This window comes from Sus scrofa, chromosome 17 (genome assembly GCF_000003025.6).
Source record: "Sus scrofa isolate TJ Tabasco breed Duroc chromosome 17, Sscrofa11.1, whole genome shotgun sequence".
In the NCBI taxonomy this organism is placed as follows: Eukaryota; Metazoa; Chordata; class Mammalia; order Artiodactyla; family Suidae; genus Sus; species Sus scrofa.
Genome location: NC_010459.5, coordinates 36149762 through 36174535, shown reverse-complemented (window position 1 = coordinate 36174535; position 24774 = coordinate 36149762). Strand labels below are relative to the sequence as shown.

Sequence of the window (24774 nt, the reverse complement as noted above, 5' to 3'; positions counted from 1 at the left end):
AGTCCCCACCAGCCTCCGCTGCCAGAGCAGTAGGCGTGCCCACATGGGGAAATTTGGGAAGCTGGCTGGGTTGCTCCCAACTTCCTTGCAGAGAGGCTGAGGATCCTGCTTTCTGAGCGCATCTCTGTATAGATAGTAGCTAGAGACCAAGAAGATGTTGGGAACATTCTAACTAAAGACCCCAGTGCTGGAGTTCCCGTCGTGGCGCAGTGGTTGACGAATCCGACTAGCAACCATGAGGTTGCAGGTTGGCTCCCTGGCCTTGCTCAGTGGGTTAAGGATCCAGCGTAGCCGTGAGCTGTGGTGTAGGTTGCAGACGCGGCTCGGATCCCGCATTGCTGTGGCTCTGGTGTAGGCCGGTGGCTACAGCTCCAATTAGACCCCTAGCCTGGGAACTCTGTGTGCCTCGGGAGCAGCCCTAGAAAAGGCAAAAAGACAAAAAGACAAAAAAAAAAAAAAAAAAAAAAAAAGACCCCAGTGCCTTCGGCACCATCCACAGTGCAAACGATGGGGAGAGTTTGTGCCGTGACTCAACAGACAGGACCCCAGGGCAGCACAGCAGCAAGGCGGCTGCTCCACGGGGACGGGATGGGGAGAGTGGACCCTGCTTTGTGGAAAAGGCTGAGCAGGTGGACCTGCTTTTTGTAGTCCACGGGCTCTGTGTTCATGGCTTCACTCCCTTAGCATGACCATTAACAAAGGAACGTCAACCTTGACATTGGTCCATTGAACCTGCACCATATCCCCACCAGGTAGACTCCATTAATCCTGTGTTATAGTTGAAACATCCTAGAGAGATGGAGTCCCTTGTCCAGGGTCACATGGTGATTTGATTGGAACCCACGTCTGCCTGATTCTGAAGATTCCCCACCCGCCCTGCAGTGGGAGCTCAGTCAGTATTACATAACAACCCAGCTCCTGCAGCCCACGGGGAAGGGGCATTGTGGCCCAATGGTCGGCGGCTTGGGCTCTGGGACTTCCAGCTCCCCATCTGTGTGACCTTGGGCAGATCACATCCTCTCTGTGCCCAGGGCTGATGACCTTATGTGGGCAGATGCCACAGCTAATGCTCCAAGGGATGGGACTGGGCCCAGAGCTGAAGTTCACAGATGCTTGGCTGTGCGATTTTAGGCCACTCTCTTTCCCTTTCTGAGCCTTCACTTCTTATTTCCAGGCTCTTGGGGATGAGCCCTTTGGGAGGGAAGTTTTGGATGTAGCCCCAGGTCACTGGCAGATGTGAGCAGGGCTGGAACTGGGGAGCAGGAAGAACAGGGTTCAGGGAGGCCGGGGATGGATCACTGAGGACGAGGCACCTTTTCTTTTGTTGACTCCAGGAAAGAATTACACATTTTTTTCTAGCAAGGATTTGATTTAAAGTTGCTGGGCAAAACTGAACCTGACAGAGCTGAAGCCCCCCCAAAAGAAACATTTGCTTCAGAAGAGGAATGAAATTGGAGTTCGGGTGGCCTTAGATTTGCGGTTTGGGGGTCCCGGACCAAGGCCGGAAGGGAGACGAGACCCTGGAGCTTTGCTTGTCCTTTCCTCCTTTGTGGCTTCTTGCTGCGCGTGTTTCTGGAGCGCCTCCTATGTGCAGGCTCTGTGCCCGGCCCTCGCGGAGACCGTGGCAGACCCTCGTGATGCTCCCCGTCTAACCTGGGGAGAGAGAGGGTAACCAGTCACACACATAAATAGGATAGAGCTGTCCCGAGAGGCACTGTGGAGGAAATGGGGCTCACAGGGTCCCCATCAGGGGAGGAGGTCAGGGAGGGGTCTCTGAGGCAGTTCTAGTTGTTTGCTGGGGCTGCCAAAGCAGTTCCACAGATGGGGTGGGCGTGGGGCTTAAACAGCACAGATTAATTCCCAGATCAAGTCAGGATCGAGGTGTTGGGGGGCTGGTTTCCCCTGAGGCCTCCCCCTTGGCTCGCAGACGGGCGTCTTCTCCCCGTGCCTTCACATGGTCTCTCCTCTGGGTGTCTCTGTGTCCCGCTGTCCTCTAAAAGGACACCAGTCATACTGGATCAGGGTCCCCCCAATAACCTCATTTAACCGAATTACTTCTTTTAAGACCCTGTCTCCAAATACAGTCACGTTTTGAGGTACAGTAGTTGTTCCCTTATGGTGCAACGGGTTAAGGGCCTGACGTTATCACTGTAGTGGCTTGGGTTGCTGCTGTATGCGGGTTCGACCCCCAGCCCAGGAACTTCGTCATGCTGCGGACACGACCCAAAATCAAATAAATAAAATTTTAAAAATAAAAAACTTCAACCGTGGGGGGAGGAATGGGCTGTGTTTGTGTGTGTGCACGGTTCAGCCCATAACCAGCGGTAGTATTTGAGGCCTGAAGGTCAAGTAGAAGTTAGCTTAGTTATAGGGGAGAAAGGGTACAGCTTGGGCAAAGGCCAGGTGGCAGCACAGATGTGGCTCTGAGAGAAGCTGGCATGGCTGGAGGGAGGGGGCGGGGCGGGTATGGAGAAGGGTTCGAGATGAAGCCCAGGAGAGTGAATCCCAGCACTTTCGCTTCATGGCCCTGTAACTGCGTCCTTTTCCCAAAATTGGTTTTCTTACCAGTCAAACAGGAGTAACCAAACGAACCTTGCAGGTCTGGGAGCCAAGAATGAGATCATATGGGCCTAAAATGTCTTGGCCCATGCCAGCTCCCCGTGGGCACTTGGAAAGAGTTGTTGACTTCCTCTGCTCTTCCTAGACCACACTTTGCCTCCCTTCGCCTCCTCCTTGTCCCCTAACTGGATTTGTATGGCCCAGCTTGAGATCTTGAGCTCCAGGGCAAAGAACCCTTAGCAAACAGTCTTATGACTAGAAGAGGCCATTTGGGCTTCCTGGGAGCCAGGGAGAAAAGGACAATTTCCTGGGGAGCTGCCGGGAGAAGCGTGCCTGTCTGGTTGGAGCTCTGCAGGGCCAGGCATGGATTCTCAGTAACCTGTCTGAGCCTCCTGTGATGTTTGGCAAGAAAACCCCCAATGCAACTTTGTCTTTCATTGCAAAATAAATGGGTCTCCAGGGACAGGGGCCTCTTGCTCTTGGGGGCTGTTCACTGGGTCTCTGCTCAGGAGCCACTGCTTCTCATTAGCCATGTAGCCTGTGGCAGATGCTTCAACTTGGAGCCTCAGTTTGCACACGTGTGCTTTCTTTCAACTCGTTTTTAAAATTTAAATAAGTGGTTTGGAGTTTCTGTCGTGGCTCAGTGGTTAATGAATCCGACTAGGAACCATGAGGTTGCAGGTTCGATCCCTGCCCTTGCTCAGTGGGTTAAGGATCTGGCGCTGCCATGAGCTCTGGTGTAGGTTGCAGACGCAGCTCGGATCCTGCGTTGCTGTGGCTCTGGTGTCGGCCGGTGGCTACAGCTCCAATTCCATTCCTAGCCTGGGAACCTCCATGTGCCACTGGTGCGGCCCTAGAAAAGACAAAAATAAATAAATAAATAAGTGGTCTATTTTAGAACAATTTTAGATTTTCAGAAAAGTGGCAGAGATAATCTAGAGAGTTCCCATAGACCCCTCACTTTGTTTCCTCTATTGCTAACATCTGACCTGGTTGTGTTTGTTACAACTAAGGAACCAACACAGGTACACCACTATTAACTAAGCTCACACTATCTTGGATTTCACTAGTTTTTCCTCACTGTTTCAGGATCCCAGTCAAGAGACCATGCGACATTTAGTCCCCCTATCTCCTTTACCTCCTCTGATCAATGACAGTTTCTCAAGACCCAGTTTTATCTGACAAATATCTTTGAGCTCCTACAATGTGTATTATCCTCATTGCTGGGGAAAGAAGCAGAATTCTGCCTTTCATGGAGCCTACGTTTGAGGGTGGGCAGACAGGTCACAGACAAAAATTAGATACGTCAGGTACTATACAGAAAAATTAAGCAGGGAAAGAAGACAGGGCTGGTGGTTGCTCTCTGAGGTAGGGAAGTCTGAGGAGGCTTCTTTAGGAGGAAACATTGGAGCAGAGAACTACTGGAGGTGAGGGAACCTCCAGGTGGTTATCTGGTGGGAGAGTATTCTAGGTAGAGAGCAGAGCAAGTGCAAAGGCCCTGAGGCAGGAAGTGTCTGCTAAGTCTGAGGAACAGTGGGGAGGCCAGTGGAGCCCAGGCTTGGGGGCAGGGGCGGGAGTGAGCGGTGAGAGGCAAGGGCAGATCTGTGTGGAATATAGACTGGAGAGAGTGGAAGCTGGGACTAGGCCAGTGTCACAATCCGGGTGAGCCAGGAGGAAGGGGGTGGCAGCCTGGGCCAGAAAGATGCCCGTGGAGGGTGAGAAGTGGGCGGATTTGAAGGGGGACCCACAGGCTTTGCTAGTGGAAACAGGGTTTGTGCTGAAACCCTCTAACAGGGCTTGTGTGAGGAATAAAGGACAATGGACATTAGCAAGGCTTAGAAATCTGTAAAGTTGGGCTTTTCTCTCTATCTCCTGTGTTTCAGAGCTGCCTCACCCAACCCATCCTCTGGCTGAGGGCCAGTAATGAACCACTGGTTTGATTTTTTTTGAAGTATAACATTTTGAAAAGGTAATAGAAGCTCATTATTAAAAACAAAAAAACAATTCATCAGGTACCAGTGTACAGGGAAGAATATTCTCCCTCCGAGCCATCCAGGACCCCTTCCCAGGGGGAACCACTATTATTTCTTGAGTATCCTTCCAGAGATGTTTTATACATATGTATAAGCACATATGCACATGTATTTCTGGGGTTTGTTTCTATTTTTATACAAAATATGTTGTACGCTGTTCTGTAGGTTGCTTTTTTGTTCTTATAATAGCTTTATTGAGATATAATTCGCATACCACATAATTCAGCCATTTAAAATACACCTCAGGAGTTCCCGTCGTGGCACAGTGGTTAACGAATCCGACTAGGAACCATGAGGTTGCGGGTTCGGTCCCTGCCCTTGCTCAGTGGGTTAACGATCCGGCGTTGCCGTGAGCTGTGGTGTAGGTTGCAGACGCGGCTCGGATCCTGCGTTGCTGTGGCTCTGGTGTAGGCTAGTGGCTACAGCTCCGATTCGACCCCTAGCCTGGGAACCTCCATATGCCGCGGGAGCGGCCCCAAAGAAATAGCAAAAAGACAAAAAAAAAAAAAAAAAAAAAAAAGAAAAATACACCTCAGCGGTTTTTGGGTATGTTCAGAATTGTGCGAGCATCACCACAATTTTCGAATCTTTTCAACACCTCCAAAAAGAAACGCCATACCTAAGAGCAGTCACTCTCTGCTTCCCCCGACCTGCTCCCCAGCCCTAGGAAACCATCTCTTTTTCTCTGTAGGTATTTCTTATAATGCCTTCTTGGGACATTTCCTATAAATGGAACCATACAATACATGGACTTTCGTGCCTGACTTCTTTCACTTAGCATAATGATTTTCAAGGTTTGTCCATACTGTGGCATGTACTCCATTCCTTTTTATTACTGGATAATATTCCATCATATGGATATACCACATCTCATTTATCTCTTCAGTAGCTGATGGACTACTGTTGTTTCCACATTTTGGCTGTTCTGAATAATGCTGCTATGAACAGTCACCTACAAGTTTTTGTGTGGCCATATGTTTCCAGTTCTCTTCCACCTAGTAGTGGAATTGCTGGGGCATATGGTAATTCTCTGTTTAACCTTTTGAGGTATTGCCAGATGTTTTCCAAAATCATTGGTCCATTTTATAATCTTACCAGCAGGGGCATCCTTGCCAAAACTTCTTTTTTCTCTGTCATTTTGATTAGAGCCATCCCAGTGTGAAGTAGTATCTGCTTGTGGTTTTGATTTGCATTTCTCTGACAGCAAATGACATTGAGCCTCTTTCATGTGCTTATTGGCTATTTGTGTATCTTCTTGGGAGAAATACGTTACTCAGATCCTTCAGTTGTTTTTTAATTGCATTATTTGTTGTTTTATCATTGAGTTATGAGTTCTCTATATATTCAAGATACAAGTCCATCCCTTATCACATGTATGGTTTGCAAATATTTGCTTCCAGCCTGTGGGTTGTCTCTTCATTTTCTTGATGGCCCATTGAAGGACAAAAGTTTTTAATTTTGACCAGGTCCAGTCTGTCTAATTTTTCTGTTGTGGCTTGTGTTTTGGTGTTATCTCCATTCTCTAATCCAAGGTCACAAAGATTTATCCCTAGGCTTTCTTCTCAGAGATTTATAGTTTCAGCTTTTATATTCTTCAGGTTGTCTTCCCATTAAACAGTAAATCTATGTGCTCTGTGTAAGGATGTCAGAACATAAAGAATTTTCTCATTCTTTTTTACAGCTGCGTACTATTCAATTTTATGGATGTACCACAATTTAATTTACCTAGTCCTCTGTTGATGGACATTTAGATTGTTTTCAGCATTTTGCTTATGCAACACAATCTCAGGGAACATCTTTGAACATAGGTGGCCATGTCAGACACACGTGAGTTTCTGCCTAGGAGTAGGATTGCTGGGTCCACAGGCATGTGCTTTTGGTCCTGAATAGGTGATGCCAGATTGCCTTCCACTCCTGGCAGCAATGTCTAGAATATGAATTGTTGATTAATAATTGCGGTTACTATGTATTGAATGCTCACTAAGTACCAGCACTGCATATACTGTCACAGTGACCCTGAAGGTCAGAATTGAAATCCCCACTCTACAGTGATCTGAGGTCACAGGGTCTCTCTGATGCTGATCCTGCTCACTTCCCACCATCCTGTCTAGCCCCTATGCCTTCAGAGCGCCTAAACCCCTTCCAAAATAACTACTGGAAGGATGCAAATTTAGCACGTGGTGCCCGGAACATCTGTTTCTAAGACCACATTTACTCATGCAGAAAGCAAAGGCTGTTCAGTCACTAGGGAATCTTGAATGAGTGCCTACTGTATGCCTGGCACTGTGCCAGGAGCTGGGGTAGGGGTAGGGTGCCAAGATGGTGAGAAGTGGCCTCTGTCTGTAGGCTGCATCCCTTCTAATAAAGCAGCGAAGATTCAAAGAGAGACCTTAGGAAGGTGGTCTGACTCAGGGTTCGGAGGTCTGGCTTTGGGTCAGGCAAATGTTGGTTCGATCCTGACTCCATCCCATGTCACTTTGGACAACTTATTTCCCCTCTCAGGACCTTGATTTTCTCACCTGTAAAGTGGCATTGCTAATAGCACCTACTGGCATATGGAGACACATTAACTGTAGTATCCTTGTTGGCAAAGTGCCTGAGGGAATCAAAGGTAAGAAATATGGCCGGGCATCAGGGACGCCTTTGAAGGGAGGAATCAGAGAGAAGGACTTTTGGTTGAAACTTGGAGGAGGGACAGCTCAGGAGCTGGGGGATGGCATACTACAGAGATGGGACAGGGCATGTCCGGACACAGAGGCAGGACAGCCCCTAGGCTCATGGGAAGAGCAGCAGCTAGCCTGGCTAGAGTATCACATTTGCGCTGGTGCCTGTAGAAGAAGATGCAACTGGAGCTCCTTCCAGGAACCGTGAGTCCAGATGTGGGTATTATTTGACTGGTGTTAAATGGGAGCCATGGAACAATTGTGGAGCCAGCCGCCCTGCTCTGCTTATTCCCATCTACAGCTTGGGCTGCCTCCTTGGGGCAGGCTTCCCCAAACCTCATTTCTTCTTGAAGCGTAGCCTAGAACAGTGTTTAAGAATGAGAGTTCTGGAGTTCCTGTTGCGGTGCAGTGGAAACAAATCTGACTAGTATCCATGAGGATGTGGGTTTGATCCCTGGCCTCGCTCAGTGGGTCAGGGATCTGGCATTACCATGAGCTGTGGTATAGGTGGCAGACGGAGCTCCGATCCTGTGTTGCTATAGCTCCGATTCGACCCCTCGCCTGGGAACTTCCATATGCCACCGGTGCGGCCCTAGAAAGCAAAAAAAAGAACAAGTGTTCTAAGGCCAGGCCGCCTGAGTTGGTCCCTGGCTCAGTGACTTATGAGCTGCGTGACCTCGGGCATGTCACTTAACCTCTCTGGGCCTCAGTTTCCTCAGCTATAAAAAGGAGTTGTTGCTACTTCTTGAGGTTACGATGAACTGTAAATGAGTTAATATATGCCTGGCACACAGCAGGCACTCCATATATGTCAGTTGTTACAGAGAAGGAAGGCAATGGCATTAGGTTTTACTCTGCCTATTTCTCAGATGGGAAAATCAAGGCCCTCTGAAAGTGAGTGAATGCCCAAAGTCCCTTTGGAAGGCCAGGAAAGTTCATCTACTCATTTATTCATTCAGCAAATCCAAGTTGAGCACCCACTCTGTGTTAGGTGGTAGATACTGGGGCTCCAGTCAGGGAGCAAGACAGCCTCCACCCCAAGGAGCCCCTGCTGCACTCCCAGGTTGCTGAAAGTCAGGATAGTCCTTGTCTCAGACACTCATATGCTTTTCCTTTGTCACACCTGTGTCCTACCCAGGCCAGAAAGGAATGAGGGTTTTTTTTTTTTTTTTTTTTTTTTTTTTGCTTTTTAGGGCCTCACCCGTGGCATAAAGAGGTTCCTAGGCTAGGGGTCGAGTTGGAGCTGTAGCCGCTGGCCTATGCCACAGCCATGCAACACAGGATCCAAGCTGCGTCTGCGACCTACACCACAGCTCACAGCAATGCCAGATCCTTAAGCCACCGAGTGAGGCCAGGGATCGAACCTGTATCCTCATGGATACTAGTTGGATTCACTTCCGCTGAGCCACATCGGGAACTCCCAGGAATTCGGATTTTTAACAAGAAGTGTCTTGTGAACCAGGCTCTTCCCATCTCCAAAACCTGGACAAAAGAATAATGCGAGTCCAAATGACCTGCTGTATCCCACCTTTCCTCTCGCTGAAGAAACCGAGACTCAGAGAAGAGGGTCCCAGGCCTCTCGAGTGCCAGCACATGCCCTTCCCCGAAGCCCCATAGGTCCCGGGACAGGAGGTCAGGAGCAAGGGGCATCGTAGAACGCAGTTGGATTCTGGATAACGTTTAAGTGGAGTCAACAGGATTTGCTGCTGGATGGGATGGGTGGGGGGCAGGGTGAGAGAAAGAGGGAGGAATCACAGATGACTCCTGGGAGTTTGGTCTGAGTAAGTGGAGATGGAGAAGCTTCTGGTGGAGGAGATTTGGTGACAATGGCCAGGCAGTGGAGGGGGTTGGCATGATCCAAATGCTTGTTGCATAAATAGATGGATGCCTTTCCTGGCCCTCCAGAGGGGCCCTGGACACACACTTGCTTTCAGGTCTATCCATTCCGCCAAATAAACGCAGAGGAGAGGCCTATGCTGGAGGTGTCACCAGGGGTGGGGTGGGGGCACTAGAGGGACAAGGTTCAAGGACTGGGTCCTGGGGCTGCGAACATTAGGAGGTTCTGAGATTTTCCAACTCCTAAGTATTAGCAATAAATTCAAAATTGTAATAAACCTCTGCATGCCGCCCCCCCCCCCCCAGTGCAAGTTAGGGCCTCTGATCTATCAGTCTGGAGTTTTGAGACTGCCTGAGTCTGAGCATGGATCTCAATTCCCAGCTCTGTGTCTTTAGATGAGTGACTCAGCCTCTCGGAGCCTTAGTGTTCCTCATCTGTAAAATGGGAATGATAATAGTGCTCACCTCCTGGGCTTCTAGTACAGGTTCTATAGCTGATGGTTATAATGAAACACTATTCATGATGGGTTTTATTAGCAACCAAGGGAGATGATGCCAAAGGGGAGCAGAACACTGGGCTTTGAGTTTGTCCTGGGGTTGGATCCCAACCCTGCCTTGACAACTCAGTGAGCCAGGACTAGGTTTTAGAGCTCACTGAAGAGGAAGTTTGTTGCTCTTGGAGTTGAGTGATGGCCAGGAGGCCTGTTGAGGCCTCTGAGCCCCACCAACCACTCTCTCTTCCTGCCTCCTTCCCTCCAGCCTCGCCCACCCACCACCTCCCACCCTTCCACCCCACAGCTGGAATGATCTTTCCAAAGCACAAATCCCAGCATGGTTTTTCTCTGCCTGGAGAAAAACCGTATTGGCTCCCTGCTGCCTTCAGGGAAAAGCCCCAGAGCCTTAGCCTGGCAGGGGGAGGTAGAGGGTGGCCCGCACCCCTCTTTGTTCATTTCCTTTCACCAACCCTGCTTATGTGCCAGCTGCACCCAGCCCCTCATCACCCTCTGCCTGTGCGTCATCCATCCCTCAGTGACTGAGCACTGCTCTTTCTCAGATCTCTCCCGCCAGGGACCCCACTTCTTCTCCAAGGTCTCCCTCTTACCCCATCCTGTCTATAGCCACAAGCAGCCAGGGGGACTGTTTAAAAATGGAATGTGGGAGTTCCCATAGTGGCTCAGTGGTTAACGAACCCGACTAGTATCCATGAGGACATAGGTTCGATCCCTGGCCTCGCTCAGTGGGTTAAGGATCCAGTGTTGCCGTGAGCTGTGGAGTAGGTCTCAGACACGGCTCGGATCCCATGTTGCTGTGACTGTGGTGTAGGCCAGTGTCTACAGCTCCAATTAGACCCCTAGCCTGGGAACCTCCATATGGCATGGTGAGGCCCGAAAAAGACAAAAGAACAAAAAAAAAAAAAAAGGAATGTGGATGGTGTCACCTGCGTACTTAAAAATCCCTCTGTGGCCGCCTGCTTCACTGTGAATAAAACCACAGCCCCTGTCCCGTCCCTCCAGCCATGTTTTGCAGGTTCCCTGCCGTCCACTCACCGAGACCTAAGACGCCATCCGCCTTGCCACCCGTGGGCCTTTGCACAGGCTCTTTCACCTCACAGATGCCCTCACTGTCACTCCTTCAGGAAGACCTCCCTGACCGCCTGCTCTCATCACCCCCACCTCAGCACCCCCACAGATCCAAAGCCCAGGTTCAGGAAGCAGGGCTGCAGGGACTGCCTGCGACTCTCAAGTGCCTGTCAGGGTGCCGGTATCCACCCTGTGTTGGCAAAAACCCCACTCATCCTTCAAAGGCTCAGCCCAGATGTCACCTCCTCTGTGAAGCCTTCCTTCCTTAACAGCCCACAGCCCCACCCTGCTCCCAAGGCCCCTCCGGATCACTCCCTCCCAGTGCCTCCCAAGGCAGGGACGGCCCTGGGCCCTGGCGTGGTTTCCTGTGAGCTTTCTTTTCTTCCCTTTCTGTCTCCCACACTCAACAGTATAATTATCACTGAATGGCAAGCTCCTCAAGGCCAAAAAAGCAGCGGCAACTGAGAGCTTCTATTTACTGAGCGAGCACCGACTCTGTGCAAGCACTTCCTGCATCCTCTCCTTAAATCCCCACCACCCTGTGGGGTTGGTTCTCCCCAAAGCCCCACCTTCAGGAGAAGCCAATGGAGGTTTAAAGAGGTTAAGTCACAAGCCCACAGTCACACCCAGCAAGTCTGACATCAGAGCTGGAGTTTTGATGAACAACAGCAGTAACTTACTGATGGAAGCAGTAACTTCCAGCCTCCAGGTGCTGTGCTGAGCCCTAGTCAGGGGTTTCATGCTCACAACTCTGCCTGTGGCCTCTTTTACGACTGGCGGAACGGAGGCATGGAAAGGTTATGAGTAACTTGCTGACGCCCAGGAAGCTAGTAATACTGGAGCATGGTAGGATTTGAACCCATGCCATCTGGCTCTGGGTCACGCTCTCCATCAGCCTCATGTCGTGCCAGCTAGGCGCTGTCCCCTCCTGCCTCTGACCTGCCTGGGATGGTTCTCTGGCACTCGGCACCCCCAACACCTGGAATGCCAGCCCTCGGGGGGCACTAGTTAGTGGTCGTGTGATGAATGAGGGAGCAGATAGGCCAGTGGACGTGGGGTCCTGCCCTGGCCACCTCGGAGCCTTTATATCTGGAATAGCCCCTCTCCCGGGCTCGGTGCCCCCCAACCACCCGGTTGTCCAGACAGCCCCAGGGAAGGACCAGATCCATAAACATGAGGCTCCACTCGGGCCCAGGAGGGGCTCTGGGCACTGTACAAGTCCTCAATATTATTGCTTTATTGTCATTTAAATGGTGCCTGCCTCAAACAGGCCACCCAGTTCTAGCCACCAGCACTGGACAAAACCCCCATTGAAAAGCCAATTACAATCACTCCATCTAAATTGTCATGGATTTGTATAGAAAATTACATCTCCATTTAGTGCCGAAGCGACATCCTGGGCCCGGACAGAGGGGAGGCTGGCCCGTTTACCCCGCCGGCTCGGCGCGGGTGCCGCAGGCTGAGAGAAAGCCCGAGCTGCTGGGCCTTGGCCGGCCCGGGGAACAAAGGCCAGTTTGTGGGGGCCTGGAGAGAAGCTGGGCCTCTCAGGGCGGCTCAGATTCCAGGCCTGGGCCGATGGACCCTGCACCGCCAGCTGGTCTCCCCTGCTGGCGGCTGTGGCCAGACGAGCTCCTGACAGCCGGCTTCAGGCGGCCCGTCAGCCCGCCACCCTCCGAGGCGGCTGGAGCTTGGCTCGCGTCCACGCTGCCAGGAAGTGAAGCAGGTCTGGCCCAGAGAGCACTGGACTGGGATCCTGAAATCCTGGTTTCATTCATTCCTTCCTCCTTTCATTCACACGCTCTGAAGTGCCTGCCGGTGGTGTCTGAAGCAAGGGAGCCGGGGAGGGAGCTCCAGCTTCGGGGTGTCCTGGTTTGGGTTCCATCCAGACTCTGTCCTCAAGAGCTGTGAGGAGCAGGCTACTTCTTTCGTTCACTTCATTCTGAAGTGGTTGAGCACCTACTATGTGCCAGAGGACAGGACAAAATGGGCCCGATCCTTGGACCTTAAAGTCCGGTGGGGCGTCCAATGTTCCACAGGCGATGAGCGCTCTGAGGGACGTGAACAGGGGCTGCTAGGCTCTGGGGAGGAGCTGGGTAAGTAGGCAGCTCAGGAGGAGCCGGTCATGCCAAGAGCAAGTGGCAGGGGCGTTCCGGGCAGAGGCAACAGTGTGCGCACGATGGGGCGGGCAGCAAGGCAGGCTGGGGCACCAGCGCCACGTGGTGGGCGATGAGGTCAGTGGGGCCACTGAGGACCTGTGGGCCTCTTCCCTGAGCTTCCGTGTCCTCGTCTGTGGAAATGGGAATGAGGACCTGAGGTGCGGGGGCTTGGGCCGGGACTCAGGGAGATAAGGTATGTAAGATCTCAGCGAAGCTGGGTGCAGGATGCCCCCTGGTTCACTAAGATAGCCTGACTTAGGCGGCACTGTCTGTGGGCCAGACGCGGACAGGGGCCTTGCACGCATGAGCTCCTTCATCCTCCCAACACCCCTGGGGGGGCAGGGCTGTTTCCCCCATTTCACGGATAAGGAAACTGAGGGACCAGCACAGGTCAGCTAATAATTTGTGGCTATTCCAGTAGTTTTTACTCTGGATTAAGCCCAAGGCCTGGCGCGGAGCAGACCCTCAGAGGCCATTTGTTGAATGAGTACATCTGGAAGGCGGAGGCTGGGCAAGCATGGGAGCTCTGTGTGCACGCGTATGTGACTCTGAGACCAGGTGTACCTGGCTGTGTGGGATTCTGTGTGTGGTTGTATGTGACTCTGAGTGTGTGTGACGGCTTCTCACAGGGTCACACACTTGTCTCCCAGAGTTCTCGCCCCGAACGCCCCGTGGCTCTGGGGACTGTCAGACGGGCCTTGTGTGGGGCTGTGTCAGACCGTATCGCTGCCTACACGTGTCTGTCTGGGCCCACAGGGCCACTTGGCACCCTTCCTGGGATGGCTGGCAGGCCCCGAGGCTACGGTGGGGCAGGATGGGTAGGTTCAGAGGTGAGGAGGGCAGAGTCCCCATCCTCCCCCACCCAGCCCCACCAGGCAGACCGGCAAGTGGAAAAAATGTTCACACCCTGGGCAGGCGGGTGTCTGCCCCAGCGGGACTGCTCTGTGCACACAAAACAAGTTCTTCTGGTATCAGCTCTAGTTTGGCAGGAAGTGGCTTCTGGGTGGCAGGAAGTTGGATTCAGCTCATATCAGCCCCGGCCGAGGGGCAGGAGAGCAGTTATCTGGGGTGAAACAGAGTTACCGAGAAGCGGGGCCCCAGCACTCTGTACCTGATAGAGCTGAGGGCACAGCCCACCCCTCTCGGCCATTTGGGATATAAATGGGTCTCAGAGAGATCTGCCACCCATCAAGTGCCTCCTGGGCCCCAGACCCCAAACAGAGCTCACCCTCACCTCCCATTGCCCCCCTGCAGCAGATGTGCAGACTGAGACTCTGAGAGGTAGTGACAAGCAGAAGGAACAGGAGGAGAGAAACTGAGAGAAATCAACAGGACAAGAGAAAAACCAAGACAGAGAGCAAAGAGGAGAGGGGAGGTGGGACTGGGAAGTAGAAGGTAGTGGAACGAATGCAGACAGCAATGACACCTTGCTGGTGGGAAGACGTGTAGAGTCCCCACCGCCTTCTAGGCCCTCATGTGGACATCACAGCTGATCCCGAACCCATTTCCTAGAGGAGGAAAGTGAGACCCACAGAGCCTTACTAGCCAAGCCAGACCTGGCATCCAGGTCTGATTCCAAAGCCCCTGTTCTTTCCAGCCACGCCCCTGTGCCCACCTTCTAGGGAAGGGAAGTCCTAAAAGGGATGTTGATCACATGAGTTGTTTGGGGATGGTGAGGAATGCATTGAGTTGGCCGGTGGAGAGCCAGGGTTCAGACCTGGGCAGAGTGGCTGCAAACCCATGTGCTTAACCGTGTGACAGGGTGTGCCCAGCATGATGCCAGAGGAGTCAGAGAAAGCCATGGTCCTGCCCTTAGGCTGAGACCCAAGGGTCCAGCCACTGATCTGAAGCCCCAAAGCTCCACCTGGCAAGAAACGGAATCCCTCAACTGCCAGCCCCGGACACCCTGTACCCACCCCCAGCCCCCATTGGAGCCCCTGGGGAGTGGGCCACCGGTCCTTCTGTTCTCATCCCAAAAGCAGCACCCAAGCTGTTCCCTGGCTGAGATGCTGATTTGAAGCTCGGTTTGCATGTCGTTTGCACATTACTCAGTGCATGTCAGAAGGTACGAACATCTCCCTTTCCTGGAGAGGGCTGCTAGGCCCCCCTGCCCTCCTCCAGACAGCAAAAATGCCAGCCGGCTAGACAGGGAGCTGCGCCCTGGCCTCTGACAGCACCCGCCTGCTGCCACCTCCCCCATTCCCTCCTGGAGCCAAATTTAGGCAGCTCTGCTACTGAGAGATGGGGAGAGCAGAGGCAGGAAATGGTGAGGTTGGAGACAGCCCGGCCTTGGCCCAGGCAGGGTGGGGCAGCCCCAGGGGTGCCCCTGTCCCTAAAGCCCTTGGCCCAACCTCCCCCCCACCCCTCCTCCCACAGGAATGCAGGCCGGGTTGGGGAATGCTGGGTTCTCAGCAGCAGCCCAGGGTGCTGGCTACCCTGGCCATGAGGGAGGAGGGAGAGATGGAGGGAGGGAGGGAGGAGGTCATGGCCGGGGCAGTGGGGAAGGGATCAGATAGCCTCCTCCTGCCCCAGACACCCGCCGCCGCCACTGGGGACAGGAGCCCGCTCTGCTTCTCAGCACTTCCTGCCCCTCCTTGGTGTGCACCCCCCACCCCCAGGCCTGACTGTGGTGTGGGGGACAGGAGGCATAGCTGGGCCTTTGGGGACTGAACTCCTCTAAAAGTCTCCACAAAGCCATCAAAGCCTGGGCTAGCCTTTCACCTTGATGGTCTTGGTTTCCCTATCTGGGAAATGGCGAGGCTGGCCTCCAGTGATTTCCAAGTGGATACCCTCACTGAGAGCAAGGGTTTCTGGGAGGTCTGGCAAAAATTAGGGATGTGGCAGTGGCTTAGGCCTAGGAACATCGATTTTTTTCAGGTATGGCTAAGAGAAGCAGCTCCTCACTGATGCTGGGACAGGATGTGGGTGGGCTGAACAATGAAAGGAGGAGAAGGCCTGGGCCGATTACTGCCTTGGGGATGGAGTTAATAGTGCCCTGTAGCTGAGAGCATGGATTTTGGGGTGTGGCTGCAGGGGTTGAATCCCAGCTCTGCCACTCTCTTCTCCATGCCTGTGGACAAGGTGCTTCAGCTTTCAGTGCCTCAGTTTCCCCACCTGTAAGATGGAGGTAATAAACCTCCTAGGGCTGCTGGGAAAGTGAAATGAGGCGGTGAACGCTTGGCACACATTAAGTACACCATGATGCCGGCCACCAGTGTGATTGTTTTGTCTCCCTGAGCGGTTTGGAGGCCCCGAAGCTATAACGGATGTGGACACGATGGGGAGGCGCTGTAGTTTGGTGATTAAATGGGCATCGGGATGGGGGTTCAAGTCTGCATGACCCTGGGCAAATGGCCACACCCCGCTGTTCCCTGGGCGGGGAAGAGCAGAGGCGCCTACCGCAGAGGGTCTGTGAGGATTACACAGATCAGGCTTGGCACGGCGCCTGGCACATAGCGGGCGCTCCCTGAAGGAGAGCTGGCCAGATCGAATGGTACCGCCCGGCACAAAGGACAGGTGGGCAGCGTCCCGGGAGGGCGGGAGCGGAGCAGGTGCGCCGAGAGTGGGGAGGCGGGGCCAGGAGAGGGGTAACGCTAGGGCCGCCAGGCGGGCGCGCGCGCAGCAGGTGCGTGTCGAATGGGCGGGGCCCCGCGCGGGCGGGGTCTCCAGGTGAGCGGGCGCGCGCGCCAAGAGGCCGGAGCTGGGGACGCGCGTCACCCCGGCCCACCCGCGGAAAGTGTCCCTGTGTCTTTAACGCCCTCCTCCCCGCGTACCCCCCCGCCCCCTTTGTGCGCCCCCCCACCCAGGCTGCAGCCGCGGAGCCGTCCCCCCTGCACTGACAGCTGGTATCTAATTACTGTGTGAGAATGGAAAGTCAGGCTGTCCCAGCTCCGGGGAGAGGGGATTAACGTCTCCTGCAGAATACACTTCCTCTGGTGGGTTGCCATGGTTACTCTCATTACCTGCCTGCCCGCGAGGAGCCCGCGCGAGCCGCTCCAACAGGCCCTCCGAACCCGGGCCCGGCGCGCGCGCACGCGCGCGCCTCCCGGCCCCTCCCCGCCGAGGCGCACGCGCATGCGCCGTGGGGGGAGCGCGAGCGGCCTCACTCCCGCCCCCCGCCCCCCGCCCGAGCAGCTGTCAGTGGCGCGCGCTGCCGGGCCGGCCTCAGCGCGCGCTGTCAACAGTCATTAGCGCGGCCCGCTCCCCTCCCCCCCCTCCAGCGCCTCCTCCTCCTCCTCCTCCCCCCTAGCCCAGGGTGGGGCCCGCACCTGGGGCCCCCAGCTCGTTAGCGCACCCGGGCAGCCCGCCGCGGCCCGAAGGGAACCCGCCGCGGGGCCTGCTTGGCTCAGGGCCGCCCCCTTCCGCCTAGAACCAAGGCCTTCAGCACCCTTCAGCGACCCTATTCCCTGCCCTTGGCCACAGCGCCCCAGGGAGGCGGGTCTCCAGAATTCTGGAGCGCTCCCCTCCACAGTAGTGGCGGCAGCGGTCATTTATGGATGTCTCCTCGCCCAGGGTGGGCACCTATTTGTGCATTCTGTGGGTTCCCCCAACCTTCCTGTGAAGTGGCGAAAGGCATTGTGTATACTTTGTCACCTCTGCACAGGAGGAAACTGAGGCCTAAGCAGGCCAGCCCCTTGCCCAGGGTCAAAGCTGGATTGTCCTCAGTCCTGTGACTTCACCTAGAGCACCTGCTTCCTCCTGGCACCCCCAGGCCAGAATCCCCAAGCCAGGCCCCACCCTATCTTGCTTGAGAGCACCTTAGCTACTCTTTCCCTCCCTCCATAAGAGGGGGACACTTTGGCCCACTGCACCCCTTTCTGTTTCCACTCCTCAACACTTGCAGACATCTCAGACATTCTTTTGTTAACCAAGAAGGGGAAAAAAAGGAGCAAAAAGAAATATTCAGAGCTGCCCAAAGGATATGGCATCCCTCAAAGATAGCTGTTGTTTGGGGGCTGCTCCCAGGCACCCTTCTCTGTGGCCCGGGGTGTGCATTTTGGTCCCCGGCGTGATTTGAAAGAAGACGGAGGTTCAGCGAAGCAGAAAGAAGGTCTTGGAATATATGAGGCCTGTTCCAGATGGCAGGTGCGACTCTGTGGCGGCTCCGCACTAACAGTTGGAGATTGTGCACAGGGGTGGAGAAGAGGCAGGTGCTACATTGAGTCCCCTGCGCCTTGTTTATGTATTTATTTATTTATGGGGGGGGGTGTCTCATCCCTCTGCCCCATCCAGGCCTACAGAGCTCAAGGCAACTATGGGGATAAAAATTCTGGTGTGAATCTTTACTTTGGCGTTCTTGTGGTTTTGGTTTCCAGTCTGCAGTGGGTAGTATTCACAGTGGAGAGAAATTCAAATACTGTCCTTGTCCCATTCAAGTAATAGGTCCTCTCAGCCATCTGATTGCCCTTTACATACTATGACGGACTTGTCTTGGGAATTCTGAGGAGAGAATTTCTGGATATTTGGGTGAGGGCCTTCATTCTGGTTTTCTATTATTTTCATTCTTTCAATTTAGTTTGCTTTTTAAATTTCTTCTCTCTGCTTTTCTTTCCCTGTAAGGACCCTTTACAGGAAAGCTGACTTGGGTCTTCTTTTAGCCCTGCCAGGAGTTGGAGTGCGACTTTGTGGGAAGCCCCTCCAAACTGCTACCCCCATTCCCCAAACCTCAGTCCTGCCTTAATTTATTCAAGTATGGTTTGAGGCACAAGAGGAACAGCCTCGGTTCCAGACGTTGGGAGGAGCATGCAGCTAATATTTGCAGGAGCTTTTGCTTTTAATTGCAGCACTTAGTCGGCTGGTCCAGATGGGATGGAGCAGTATCCTCACATTTGCCTGTGCGATCGACCCCCTGAAGTTCCGGGCTCCCATACAAGTGGTAGCCAAAGCTGTGTTTCCCCAGGGGTGGGTTCTGCTCACTGACTTCCTCCTCTGTTGGCAATCTTGCTGATTTTCACTCTTTGTTGAGAGCTGTACCAAAAGGGCTCCTCCTGAGAACTTTTTCTACAAGTTTTCTTCTACTGTAGCAACCCAATTGAGAAATGTCCCTGTCATTTAGCCACATTTTCTTAATCATGGCCTTGTTGTTGCTGGAAGGCATATGCCACTAATATAGTGATGGTGGCGCACTAAATGGCACCCTGGGGACCTGAAATGGTAATAAGCCCGCCTTGATAAGTGTATAACTTAGTACCAGCAAGTGACTTCCAAGTTCCAGTGGCGATGACAGAACTGCAGACCATTAGCAATTGGACCTCACCTGCCATCAAGAGCAGGAGTCCATTTAATTGGCTTAGTGGGGAGACAGGCAAGATTCAGTCAGATTCAGGCGCTCACCTCAGGGATGAGTCCCCACGACAGCCCACGAGGCCACCCAGGCAGGGCCTGGGAAGATATGCTCGTGTCCCTGAGTAGGTCTATAGCCCTGGACACAGCAGTGCTCCATGTGCTGCACGTTCAGATCATTTAAGGAAACTGAGGAAGCCAGAAAAGACCTACCAAGGGATGACCTGCTTAAGTAGCAATTAATTTTGTGAGGGAGGACTTAAATCGGATGTCAGGACGCTGGGCACTCGTGCTCTTTCTGTCTGTATCCTGCATTAAGTCTCTGGACAGGTGTTTTGAATTCATACACTTTGAATTCATTCATAATGTCGCCGAATAAAATTCTCTTGTTCCCACCATTAGGAAAATAGGCCTTCAGTAGAGAAGAAAATGTTAATACGTTAGGCCCAGCAGCACAGGGCATGTCGATATTCATTATCCAGTGCCAGTTTCCTTACTAGCTCCCTCCCTGTCTCAATCATGGAGACATTCTCATCAGCAGTTCTCAAAATCTGCCATGCATTAGAACCATCTGCGGGGCCTATGAAAACCCTCGGAGTGTCAGGTCGGTAGGTCTGGCGTGGGACCTGAGAATTGCATTTCTCACAAGTTGCCACATGATGGCTAGGAACCACACTTTGTGGACCACTCTTATAAATTTTCTGGAATACCAGCCTTACTTAAGGAGACATTCGGTGAGTTCCTCAGTGACTTGCAACCTGGCCTTTAGTTTAGAACCCAGATGACCCGGTTTTAAGGAAGGTGGTAATAGCCAAAGAAGTTTGTAGCTCCATGATTTTTTTTTTTTTAAAAAAGCTATTACCATGTCTGGTTTTGTTGGCCTGAGTCTGGCTGGCTGTTTTGGAGTTAGCTGGTTCAAAAGGATGTACTGTGTTACCATGGCAATATTCTTCCCCACTCAGGAAGGCCCCAGAGGTTGGTCCTGCACAACTGACCGTGTGTTTTTCATGGCTTTTCCCATGGGGTGCTACAGGGTTCCATTCCATCACTCCTGGCTGGCGTTCCCAGGAAGCCCGGAATAGTCTAGAGGCTTCAGCCCCCTCTTTATCCAGCCTGTAAATGAAGTGAGCTTGCTTTGTCAACTCAGGGCCCTGCTTGCTTAGGGCCATGGATCAGATTAGGCTAATTTGGGTACAAAGCAGAGGGGGTCGGCAGGGGCATCCCAAGGCTACGGGAAAGGTGCTTTCTGTTCCCTTAATTAGCAGCTCTAGCCTTGTAGTACTGTGTGTGGATTCTCGGCCAGGAAAGGCGTGCCTCTCCTGCGGCATTTAGCATGAAGGTGATTACCTCTATGGAGGCAGGGCATGGCAGAGATGTCTGTGGCACGTGACTGCCGTGGGAGCCCTTTGTTCTCTTCCCAGGGTTCTCCTTGAAGGCCACACAGATACCCCCAGTGTTCCTCCCTCAGGGTCCAGGACACATGGCGTCCAGGTGGCCACAGCTCACCAGAGGACAGTTCAAGGTGTGGCTCTGCCAACCTCGTGTGGTTTGAATTCTGATTGCTGCCGGCCCTCTCCTTTCCTGTGTTCACCTCTGCAGTTAAGAGAGACTACAGGACCCAAGTTTGCACATCAGGGGAAATCGCAATCAGTTTTTAGATTGGTTATTATCCAAACTCTGGGATAATTTTATGGCCCCCTTGGGCCAGGTACAAAGCTATTGGTTACCTGTGTCTGCCTATGAGTGGAGGTGGGAGGCCAGGACAGAGGCAGGCCAGGCACTGGACAGTGTGTTTTGCTGTTTAATCTGGGTGGCTGAGTTATACCTGGACTTTAGGAAAGCTTATTCCAGGTTGGTGTGACAGCCTTAGCATGTTGTTTAGGAATCGCATTGATAATTAAAAATTAAGACTCTGCATCTCTTCTGATGGTGGGTCCTCTGTAACCTGGATGGATCAGAGGAACAGAAGATAAGAACAGATTCCTAAGCACAGAATGTTCAAGCTCAGGGAGTCCCAAGGGAAGAGATGAGCATAAACAAGCCTGCATGTGGCAGGTGCCTGACTTACATTCTTACCTGATCCTTGGAACATCCAACTAGGACTTTTTAGGCTCATTTTACAGATGTGAGGAAACTGAGTTGTAAAGAGGTCAAGGTCACATGCCCAAGGTCACCACGCTGGTTAGGGGGGCAATTTCCATCTCATCTATCTAAAATGTTATTTTTTTACCAGATTGTTTTCTTTCTCCCTTCCCACCACATTTTATCTATTTTTTCCAGACATATCTATGTTCTGGTCTGAAACAATTTTGAGCAGAGAGGTCCATTCACTTGTAAGCAGCCAAACCCACCATTTACACCTCTGGACTCAGATTCACAAGACGTGGACTGCTTGCCCTGTTATACTTTTATTTTCTTTTTGGCCACAGCCACAGCAGGTAGAAGTTCCCCTGGCCAGGGACCAAATTCACACCAGAGCAGTAACTAGAGCCACAGCAGTGACAATGCCAGATACCAGGGAACTCCCATTTTACTTTTTAAGAATATAGTTTTAAAAATTAAGTTTAGGGAGTTCCCCTCATGGCTCATTGGAAACGAATCTGACTAGCATCCTTGAGGACACAGGTTCTATCCCTAGTCTTGCTCAGTGGGTCAAGGATCCAGCATTGCTGTGAGCTGCAGTGTTGATTGCAGACAGGCCTTTATTGCTGTGGCTGTGTCGTAGGCTGGCAGCTATAGCTCTGATTCAGCCCCTAGCCTGGGAACTTACATATGCTGCAGGTACGGCCCTAAAAAGCAAAATAATAATAATAATAATTTTAACAAACTCACAGAAAAGTGCATAGGTTTTAAGTGTTCAGATCAATGGCTTTTTAGAAACTGAACACACCTGTAAAACCACTACCCAGATCAAGAAATAAAAACCCAGATATGTTTTCATTCTCGAGGTTCATTTGTTTGTTTGCTAATGTGAACCTCTGGTTAGAAGTGTATTATAACTGGCCCATCATAATATTTGTCCCATCCAACTTTATCACAACAATATTTGACCATCTCCTGAATGCTGGTAGTTACAAGTCAGCTTATGAATTAGTTACTGATGAGCCCAGGACTTAAGAGGGGGACTTCAGATACCCTCAAGAAAGAGGAGTTCCTCTGTGACTCAGCAGGTTCAGGACCTGGTGTTGTCACTGCGGTGGCTCATTTCGCTGCTGTGGTGTGGGTTCCATCCCTGGCCCCAGAACCTCCACATGCTGTGGGCGTGGCCAAAAGGAAAAAAAGAAAGATCACGGTAACTTCTGAGGGGGTTTAAGAGTAGAAGAGTCATGGAATTTTATAGCTCATCTCACAAGTGAAGCTCAGGGAGGTTGAAGAGTTTGCCCACAGTCTCACAGCAAGCAGGCAGCTCTTCACACACGCACGCACGCACCCCACCCACGCCAGATTTGTGCTGAGATGTCCCCATTGAAATGGATCCTGACTAGGAAGAAAGCCATTGGCAAGAGGGTCTGTACAGGGCCAGTGAGGTCACCAGCCAGGATCGTCATTCATGGACACTGCCTGCTAGTTGTAGGGTATGGTCCCAACGCCCCAAGTACCCTTCCTCTCCCATCTGCTCTCAAGTGGGCCACTGGCAAAGCGACAGCCCTGCTGTCCTTTTGTGGCATGCTGAAAAAGTTGCTGGATAAAACCAAACCCTGTCTGTAGCCAGAATGTGTTTTGAGTGAGCGTCCTATTCAGCATGGCCTCTATTTTCCTCAGACGACAAAGATCCTAAGCCAGCTCTGCCACTTAGCAGCCACCATCCCACAGGCAGGTCCTGGCCCTAACAGCCTCCCAGGCTTGCTGCGATGTGCAGCCCTAGCCTAGAGAGGGGAAACTTGGCGATTGGCAGAGCACTTCTTAATGACAATATTTATCCAGCAGTTCCTGTGGGCCGGGCTTGGTCCTAAGTGCTGCACACATATTTCATTCGCTCCTCTCTGTAGCTGCGGGAAAGGTGTTTCTGTTACCTCCATTTTCTAGATAAAGGGCCTGAGGCTCAGAGAAGCAAAATACCCTCTCAGGGTCACACAGCCACGTAAATGTCGGGGCCCCGGAGTTCCCGCTGTGCCTCAGTGGTTAATGAACCCGACTAGCAACCATGAGGACGCGGTTCAACCCCTGGCCTCACTCAGTGGGTTAAGGATCCGGCGTCGCCGTCAGCTGTGGTGTAGGTTGCAGACACGGCTCGGATCCTGCGTTGCTGTGGCTGTGGTGTAGACCAGCAGCTACAGATCCAATTCAACCCCTAGCCTGGGAACCTCCATATGCTGCGGGTGTGGCCTTAAAAGGACAAAATAAAATAAAATAAAATGACAGAGCCCTATTGAAACTGGAAAAGTGTCTAAACTACCCCACCTGGCTGCCGCTTATAACCAACCAGTCATTGGCAGGTATCTCTTGAGCCTGCTGTGTTTCTCTGATTGTCCTGGGGCTGGAGAGACAGCTGTGAGCCAACAGAAGAACCCACCCCACCCCAAAGAGCCCACATTCTTGAATGGGAGCCTTTGGAGAAGAACTCTTCTCGGGGATTTGTGTTGGGGGCACTTTTAGAGAAAAGGCCTGCCTCCTTTCCCCCAGCCCCCCACCTCCCCGCTGCTCGTGCTTCCTCTTTGAAACCCCTCCGAGCCTTCTGAGTCCCCACTTGGGGAGATGAGGGCTGAGAGCCCATGTCACAGAGATCCTGGCACACCTTTTCAGGGGCAGCTGACAGCACTCATGCCAGCCCAATAAGAGCCTCGGGGGGCCCACAGCCACCCCACTCACGTGCCCCCGTCACCTCCACACGGCCCTGCGTCTGTTACTCTTTACACACACACAAAGAGCCTGGGTGCCGTTGCTGGCACTCAGCTGCTGGAGTGGGGAGGCGGGCAGCGGTGAAAAGCTTTTCTGAAAGGCCAGGGCGAGGCAGGAGTCGCCCAGGTGATCTGAGCCGTTCCCCTGGGACCCCAGCCCAGGACCACAGTGAAAGGTTACTGCTAATTGGCAAAAGCTCCTGATGGGGCCGCATCTATTTAGCACCCCCCCACTCCCCAGAGACTTCCAGGACGGTCTTGGCACCGTGTGTGATTCGAATGCTCCCCGCCTGAGTCTGGCACAATCTGTCTGAAATTGTGAACATGGAGGCTCTTGGTTTTTTAATGTGTAGTTTCGTTGTTGTTTCTCTCTGCCCATTGTTTCTGGTAGGTTTAGTAGCAGCAGCCACCCTGCCGGTGAAGCCCCCTCCCTGCGGCCCTCTCAGCAGCCTCCTGCCCCCCAGCCCCCGCCCAGACCTAGCATCGGAGGCCTTGCAGGGTCAGCGAGCAGCACCGTCCCTGCCCGCGACCCACTGCTGGCCGCAGGGCCCGGCTCTCACCCCGCCATCCTCCCTGACACTAACACAGCTTGTCCACCCTGTCGCAGGGGGCAGATGGCCTGTCGGAGCCCGAGGGCATCTCTCTGAAGCGGGTCGCTGTGGTGGAAGATTTCTTTGACATCATCTACTCGATGCATGTGGAGAGCTCAGCGGAGCCAGGCAAAGCCCCCAAGCACGCCGGGCAGAAGAAAACCTACCGAGCGGTGAGATTTCTGTCTCTTTGCCTCTGCTGGCAGCCCCAGGCCTTGGCAGGAGGCCATGGGCTCC

The 24774-nt window shown here is 52.8% G+C and overlaps 1 protein-coding gene across 1 annotated transcript in view; it reads left to right on the top strand.

Annotated features, from left to right (window-relative positions):
* NOL4L (nucleolar protein 4 like) overlaps window positions 1-24774 on the top strand; it is a 130200-nt gene that overhangs the window by 26500 nt on the left and 78926 nt on the right. Inside the window, exon 2 of the mRNA XM_021077429.1 lies at window positions 24555-24710. Within this exon, the coding sequence (XP_020933088.1) occupies window positions 24555-24710 (156 nt within the window). The remainder of the gene's footprint in view (window positions 1-24554; window positions 24711-24774) is intronic.